This window comes from Epinephelus lanceolatus, chromosome 18 (genome assembly GCF_041903045.1).
Source record: "Epinephelus lanceolatus isolate andai-2023 chromosome 18, ASM4190304v1, whole genome shotgun sequence".
NCBI classification, from domain to species: domain Eukaryota; kingdom Metazoa; phylum Chordata; class Actinopteri; order Perciformes; family Serranidae; genus Epinephelus; species Epinephelus lanceolatus.
This window is the reverse complement of record NC_135751.1, coordinates 7327478-7336175: the sequence shown is the minus strand read 5'-3', so window position 1 is coordinate 7336175 and position 8698 is coordinate 7327478. Positions and strand designations below refer to the sequence as shown.

The following is an 8698-nucleotide window of genomic DNA, read 5'->3' as shown; positions in this document are numbered from 1 at the left end:
CTCCTGTGTTCAGCAAGCTTAAATTACCGTTTTCTCTATGGAGTCTGGTGGCTTTAACCAGAGTGGTAAACGTCAACTGATTTTTTTTTTCAGGTTGGGCTAAAATATGTTTTGTTGCTGACCCTTCCACAGCAGTACACTGCTAAGCTTCTGTGTGGTACTCCAGCTTGCTTCTCCAAACTGGGTTGTACCGACTGACATTTACTTTATGTAATGACTATGGGTAAGTACCCCTGACTTCAAAAAATACAAACTATCCCTTTAATATCAATGATGCCGTCAGGCAACGGTACGTCTGTGGCTTGGACTTTGATGTAAAAAGAATATCATTTGATTTATATTCATCACAGATTTTTCCATAAATATTTTGATTTAATAATTAAACACATAGTTTTCACCGTGACACTTTAGTTGAACTTAATAAAACACGTAAAGTCGTAAAGGAATTTTACTTTGAAGTTCCCACCGGATGTCCAGTGTCAGTAGAAGTAAACTGGTGAGAGAAATCAGATCCTGAAGTTGCGTCTCGCTAATAAGAGTGGTACGGATGTGGTGCGTTCATAACCCAAATATTCTGATAACTTATTCCTTTAAAACGATACCAAACGGACAGCGAGCTGCTACATAAGCCTCAGCAAAGTGGACGAGTTGATTTTGCTGACGACTTCATACTTTTCTGGAGGCCTGGGGGAAACACAACGTTAAGCTAACGATAAGTATCCACCATGTCGTGGGAAGAAATGCCTTGTTTTCTGGCCTCGCCTCTGAGCTCGCCTCTGCCCCGTTCGCCTGCTCTCTGATCCTACCGGACAACAAAACAAGCAGAGGTGGTTAACGTAGCCCTCAGCTGTCAATGCGGTTAACAGTTAGCATTATAAATTAGCCCACACCGACGGTTTTACTCTAGCTTGTTAGATCGTGAGCCATGGCGGACAGCTTTGGAGAGCAGTCCAGCGGCGGTGCCCTTGGCTTAGGCGTTACCGGACAGGGCAGCGGGGCTTCGCTGCTGCCGACTTTGGCTAACTCTCTGCCGGTGGGACACTCAACAGCCAGCGGTGCTCAGTCCAGCTCTAACCCGGCCTCCCCTCCTCCCGCCGCGGCCGCGCAGATTGGCCTAACCGCTCTGGTGGCCCCTATGTCCGCTGTCACTGCTACCCCGGCCGGTTTTGGGAACACATTCACCCCCGGCTCCTCGCCACCAGTAGTGGCCGTGTCTCCGACCGTACACGCCTCCTCGCCTCTCCCCGTTGGGCTCGGGGTCGGCGGGGTGGCAGGAGCGGGCCTTCTGTCTCAAATCCACGCTACTTCTTGGGACCCAACTCTCAGTACGGACTGGGACAACGAGAAGGCTTCCCAGCAGTGCATCTTGAGGATAAAGAGGTAATGAAAACATTTGTTCTCAGACCCAAAATCTCAACGAGGTAAGTAAAAATCGAAAGTGAAAGTTTTTTTTTCGGAAAGTTCTGCCTTTACTGGAAACCTTTGGAGTCTCAACAAATGACGGGGAGTTTCAGGAAACGTCTGCATTTACTGTAAGACAACAACACACAGACATGTTGAACCTGAAAGATGACATAATCGTCAGTTAGGTTTAGTTAAGCCATCACGTCCTGTAAAACAGTTGCCATGTTGCTTCCTGTTTAATTTAAACGCTATTAAATTGTCAGTTTGAATATTGGGTTTACCTGCTGGAATTTCATCTGTGCCTGAAGCATAAAAAAACGACAACAGGAAACTGGACAGTATGTTTTGCAGTGTCACAAGTGTTATAGTTAATCCTCAGAGTTCACTGTGGACAGTGAACTTTCTACCAAAGCAATGATCCCCATGAAAATTGTCAACAGCTTGGTTGTAGCCAGGCCTGGGTCAGATATCTCTGTAATACATCTGTATAAGATTCTGTCCATCTCTACCATAACTTTGTCCTCCCAGGAACCTCATCTGACTCCCTCCTTGTCTCTGTCTGTCTCTGTAGGGATATCATGTCCATATACAAGGAGCCTCCACCAGGGATGTTTGTTGTCCCTGATCCTCAAGACATGACGAAGGTAAACGATAGGACCCCTGTGACAAAGCTGTGACCCCATTTACTCATCATATCCATATAAAATCTAGATGACATTTAATACACTTAGCCATATATATATATATGCGTCTCCAGATCCTTTAACATATTGTAATGCAGCTTGGTTTTCCCTACATGTAAGTCAGAGTCTGTTCTATTCCAGTCCAAATGGTGATTATACACCTGAAGCTGTTTGGTTACAGCTACATACAACAACAGGCAGCCATGAACTAACACAAACACATGGATAAATTGCATTTATGGACTACATATGAGACAACAATTTACAGTTGCCTTCACAGGCTCTCACTCACACTGCTCCCGTAGTCATACGTATTATTCAGCGGTTGGCCTGATCAGGGATAGGGATGCCTCGGTGAGGAACCTTTCCCATCGGTTACTTCACTCGTGACAACACCAATGTTACTGATCACATCAGACAGTTTACAAGGAAAGATATTTGTCAATGATGCTCACTATCTGTAGATCTTCAATGTTGGATCTTTAGGTCGTACGCTCACTTTGAACAAAACACAACAGGAACAGTTGATGTGACTGTGGTGGCGTCTGCTTTTCCTTTTAATTAAATGTCTTAAGTTTTTCATTTTTTCTTGGGCTGCGGCTTGGCGGTGGCTCCCTCCACCTCTTCATCTTCCCCGTCTTTCATAAGGCTCACTCTCTACCCAAGGATGACTGTTCTTCCTCCAACATTCAGGTCATAGTCACTCTGGTAGCACGCCTTGTGCATAAGGTCCTGGCTCACTTCTAACAAAGCTCTGTGCTGCGTATCTGCTGCTGTACGGAGCAGACACTTTCAGTTTACAATTGTAGCATCTGTCAACATATTAGATGTTGATGTCATGGTCAGTATCTTAACGATTAGTTAATTCTTCTTTGATGAGCATGGACACTGATATGCAGAAATGAACTAAATGGGGGCGGCCGTGGGTATGTAATGTAATCGGTGTATGCACAAACACCATGTAACACAGACGACCGTGACAAGCCTAATCAGGGATCAGATAAACACTACAACAGCTTGGTTCACCTTCTGTATGACTCTATGTTTTAAAATTGCTGAAGCTGCTTTCTGCCAGTTAAGTGAGACAAGGAGAACAACCGCTTTTTTTTTTTTTTTTTAGTGCAAGTTAAGCTGCTGTGATCACAGGACATAGATACTGTGGTCACTTACGCATGTACACTTGCTTAAATACACTTACATGCATATACACTTAGATTGTTTTGATATCTGATAGCTGTCCTGTCTGGGCTAAGATGCATGGCATGACAAAGTAAATGGTTTCTTTGACCACTTTGATCAATGCTTCATTTTATTCTGTAAGTAGTTGGGGCCATAGGATACGCACCACATCTGCAAAGCCAGCCACAACAAAATGGTGTATATACTGATCTGATGGTGTTGCTTTTCCAAATGTTATAGTTACAGTGTTAAAGGGATTGCCATATCTAGCGATTAACTAAAGGATGATTCTGGTTTATTACAAAATGGATTAGGGTTGGGTGGTAGAGCCCCCAAAAATAAGATTGTGATTTATTTCAGTCATGCAAAATGCAGGTTGTACCCACAATTTTAACTAAATATTTGTTTTCATGTTGTAATATTGTGTGCATGTTGGACAGGAGTGTTTTCCAGCATGTATCACACTATGACACGGGGTTTCCAGTTCAACTTGAGTTGAAACCAGACTGGAAACCACCATTAACACACAGGGAGAAAGGAGTGAAGTTTCTAGGTCATGGAATCACTGATACACAATGTTCCATCATTTGTACATATCTTCCTCAAAGCGGGTCTGATGTAGACATTGTCAGTTGTTTTCTGGGTCAGATTTTCTGCTCTCTGATTTGTTCATCCACAGCACCCCTCTCTCCCTTTGTACACCTCTCGTGATCTCTCTTAACCATCTCCTTTTCCCACACTTTTTCATTTCCTGCAGATCCATGCCCTGATCACAGGGCCGTTCGACACACCGTACGAGGGTGGCTTCTTCCTCTTCCTGTTCCGCTGCCCCCCCGACTACCCCATTCACCCACCCCGAGTCAAGCTCATCACCACTGGACACAACACTGTTCGCTTCAACCCCAACTTTTACCGCAACGGCAAGGTCTGCCTCAGTATCCTGGGGTGAGTAGAGGTTTATTACTGTCATGGTTTCATTTGTCTCCACAGAAATCCATTAAGGATGGTTGGTCATACACACATGTGTTTACTGTGTTTCTGTCTCAAGAGCAGAGTAAAAACACTGTAAACTACTATATGGATGGTGCTATAAGCTGTGTGTGTGTGTGTGTGTGTGTGTGTGTGTGTGTGTGTGTGTGTGTATAGGACATGGACAGGCCCAGCATGGAGCCCAGCCCAGAGTATCTCATCTGTCCTCATCTCCATCCAGTCTCTGATGACGGAGAACCCCTATCACAATGAACCTGGCTTTGAACAGGTAGTGTGTGTGTGTGTGTGTGTGTGTGTGTGTGTTGGTAAACCCCACCTTGTATCACCATGCAGAATGAAGCGTGCATCTACACATGAACAAGGGGCCCATGCTCGTGACAACACAAAATGTAAACATTAATGGCGTCCTCCTCGGCTGACCTGTAACATTAGCTAGGTCAGTGGTGCTAGGTGAGCTAGCAGTAGATGCACGCTTCCCTCTGCACAACGATACAGTTTGCGGGTGTAGTTCGGTAGAAAGAAAATAGTTCTGCTCTCAAACTGCTCTCAACAAGGTCTGTGGATTATCTTGAGTTACCTGGACATTAGTTCTGGAAAGAGACATGCTGTTGAGTTTTTCAAATGTATTTTTTTGGCACTTTGAGCACCAAAAGCTGCCATTATGTTGAAGAGAATGCAGACATCTCTACGGCTGATATCTCCAACACTCAGCAACTGACCTAAAAAAAATATCTGGATTTACAAAAGAGCACTATAGGTAAGAGGAAAAATATGTATTTTTGGAAGGGGGGGGGTTGAACTATCCCTTTAGGGAAGTTTTTAGAGATTGGCAATTTAGTTGCTTACCTATGAAAAGGGGGAGAAAACTTTCCGAAAATGGTAATGATGTTACCGTAACCACTGTATGTGCAGGCTGATACCAGCAATTTCGCAGCTAGTTCACAGTCTTAGTACAGATTGCAAGTTATCTTCTGTTTGTCTTAAATGCACTGTATTTAAATATCTGTAAGGTTACGATCTGTCTGTGTGTCTTTCAGGAGCGCCACCCAGGAGACAGTAAGAACTACAACGAGTGTATTCGACATGAAACCATGAGAGTGGCTGTGTGTGACATGCTGGAGGGCAAAGTCCCCTGTCCTGAAGCACTATGGTGAGACCAACATCACTGTCCAACTAATCTTCACTTTCCTTCTTATTCTTTTCCATCTACCAACATCTATTCTCTCTGTGCTTCTAACCTGCCCTTTTCATTTCCTTAAAGGGACAGTTAAAATTTTTGAAGTGGAGTTGTATGGGGTACTTATCCATAGACAGAATAAAACAAAAAGTAGATGTCAGTCAGCACGTCCCCCCAGTTTGAAGAAGCAGGCTGGAGACTGACATGGAAGCTAAGCAATCTGATGCTACAGAGGGGTCGACAACAAAATGTATTTTAGCCACCTAAAAAAAGTCCCATCCAAAATAATCAATATCAGCTCAAGTGTATGCCATATTGAGAGTAATTTCACTGTCTTACCTTAATGTCAGACAGTGATTTCGAATGGGGAAAATGAAGCTGTTATAGCGCTCTCTTCAAAGCCAGACTCCTCTGAGAAAAACTGTGATTTAACATCTCTGAGCACAGCAGCTGCTGGTCTGCCGCTGTTTCAATCAGTTTGTTTGTTTGTATGTGTAATTGTGTAACTTCTGCGTTTAAAAGGGTTAGTTCAGATTCACCAAAGTCACGCAAAACACTAACTAACTGACTGATCAAAGCAGTGGCAGACCAGCAGCTCCTCTGTTCAGCGAGCTTAAATTACTGCTTTTCTCAATGCAGTATGGTGGCTTTAACTGGAGCATAGATGGGGAACTGAAGCCGTTAACAGCTACCCCCTTAAATGGGCTGTCTGACGGAAAGATAAAGCAGTGAAAATACTCTCAATATAGCATACATGTAAACTGTTATTGATTATTTTAAGTGGGACTTTTTTAGGAGACTAAAATATGTTTTGTTGCTGACCCCCATCCACAACAGGACTTTGCTTAGCTTCCATGCAGGACTCCAGCCTGCCTCTCCAAACTGGGGGCGTGCTGACTGACATCTACTGTATGTAACACACTGACTATCAATAGTACACCATACAACCCCACTTCAGAAAATCAGAACGATCCCTTTAATCCACTTTCCTCACCTCTCTTCTATCAACTTATTGGTGTATGCATTTGTGTCTTTAGGAGCGTGATGGAAAAGTCCTTCCTAGAATATTACGATTTCTACGAGGGTGTCTGCAAAGAGAGACTGCATCTACAGGGACAGAACATGCAGGTGATTATATTTCTCATTAATTTTGATCCATATACATCTACATTTTTAACTTTCTATGAGTAGATTAATGTCACTATATGTTTGATGACAATGTAAAGAAGTCCTGGGAAATTAATATTTATAATGCAAAGATTTACCAATATACATACCATAGAGATGGAAATAATGCATATATGTTAGAGTTTAAGTCATCAACGTTGGCATTCATTGTTGTCTGCCACGGTGTCTGTTTTATACTAACAGTAGGAGTCAAAGCAATCAAGTTTGGGCACACCCTTTGACAATCGTGATCCATTCTGAGCCAATACAGTTCAGAAGCGTTGGATCCATAATTGTCTTAAAAAAATTACAGCACTGAAATGTTGGATTTTAAAAATGCTCCCTCCTTATTACAAAAGACTTGCATATTCTAACATATCAGGAAACAAAAAATAAAACCCAATGTTGAATGTACAGTAGCACCATGGTTAACTTGTATCAACCACAAGAGCAAGGCTCACCAACCTCTCGGAGACTGGGAGCTGCCTAAGGGGTAACGTAATATGAAGGGCCACTTGTTTGATACAGAGCAGACAGCAGTGAAACAGGCTGCAGTGTAACCACTTAGGGTTGTTTTGCACCATCAGTTTACTTGTGATGCCTAAATGAAGTTTTGTAAACCATTTTCTTTATTTTCTGAACCCACAGAATAGGACTCTCTGTTCAACAAGGGGTTAAAAGCACACTGAATTGCTGTTCCTTGAGCCCTTTTCATTAAACCAAGAGTGCCATCTAGTGCGGCCATCACATACAACTAATGCTTCATTAAGCTTTATATGGACATCAACACAATTTATGTCCTCTAAAAGTGCTTATTCTTTGCCACTGACAGGCTTAGATTGGTATTCTAAGTGTCTGACATGGAATGTATCTCTACAGAGGTCAACCTCAAAGAGTACAACCCTTTTTAACCAGAAACTGCCTCAAAATCACCATCAACTGGGTAAAACTTTGTTTCTGTCGACTTTAAATGAAGTGTGTTTCATAATGATAAAATTACTGATTATTTACAGGGTCTGCATGTAATTTTCATTTTCTGTCTTATTCGAGATACCTCTCTCTGAGGCTGTTAAGTGAACTGCAGTCAGCATCCTGTTGCCCGCGCTCCTGTGGTCCCAATCCATAGCCTAGAGCAAGCATCCGGGCATCAGCCAAAGCAGTGACAAACATGAAACTGGCTGTGACTGAACAGCATCATGTTGATAGAATGCTGGAAAAAAATTGAGTCATGTTCAGAATAACGTTACGTTACTATCTACCAATGGATCATTGGTTCCGATACAAAGTACCTTACTGTTTTACTTAATAAACTCTTGTAATGAAGCAACCAACCACAGATCCACGTAGTGTAATTAGCTAAGTTACAACTAGCTGGCTAACATTACCTCAGATGACAGTAAGCTGATTGTCCGCTTCTGCATCACCCTTGGCTAGAAGAAGATGCTTTGTACTGTTGCATCTTGTATTGTGGGCTAAATCAATGTCGTTTGTCATAACACATCAGTTAGTATCACGTTAGCTGGGAAAGTCATTTGGCAAGGTAGCCAACTATCATTCTCACTGTCTCATTTTAAAAGTGTTTTGCTAGCAATAATGTTAGTGAGCAAGCAAGCCATGTAGCCAGCTAGTTGTGACTAAGCTATGCTGCATTATTCTGGCGTTGGTTGCTTTATAACATTAGCTGATAAAGTAATTTGCATAGCCAATTTACCAGCCAGATCAGCACTGGAGTCTGGATGAATGAAATGACCTTTCATCTGTGTTAGCAGGCAAGCTAACATTAGCTTGCTAAAACCACAATATCATAATATATTTCACGTCAGTGATTTCTTTAACAGTAGGATATCTATTCTGAACCAAGGGGCACTGAAATTATGATACACACTGAATTTTATGGTTTTACTTTTTATCGGACCAAAAATGAGATCAGAATTAGCAAGCTAGCACAGCCCGCAGACCCTCCACCTCACTCCCCACCAAAAGGACACTACTTCCTCAGGAGGAGAACGGACAGCAGCTCGGACCTTAACCGTTGTAGCAACCTGATTCAGCCAGCACAAACCCCAGCCCTGGGATTCCCAGTAGGCTGGTGGCCAGT

At 42.8% G+C, this 8698-nt stretch overlaps 1 protein-coding gene across 1 annotated transcript in view; it reads left to right on the top strand.

Moving 5' to 3' along the window:
• The first annotated feature begins 487 nt into the window (after nt 1–487).
• The window catches only part of ube2z (ubiquitin-conjugating enzyme E2Z), a 12416-nt gene continuing 4205 nt past the window's right edge, over nt 488–8698 (top strand). The window contains exons 1-6 of the mRNA XM_033645272.2: nt 488–1380; nt 1976–2048; nt 4024–4211; nt 4413–4524; nt 5294–5406; nt 6471–6561. Of these exons, the coding sequence (XP_033501163.2) occupies nt 926–1380; nt 1976–2048; nt 4024–4211; nt 4413–4524; nt 5294–5406; nt 6471–6561 (1032 nt within the window). The 5' untranslated portion in view covers nt 488–925. The remainder of the gene's footprint in view (nt 1381–1975; nt 2049–4023; nt 4212–4412; nt 4525–5293; nt 5407–6470; nt 6562–8698) is intronic.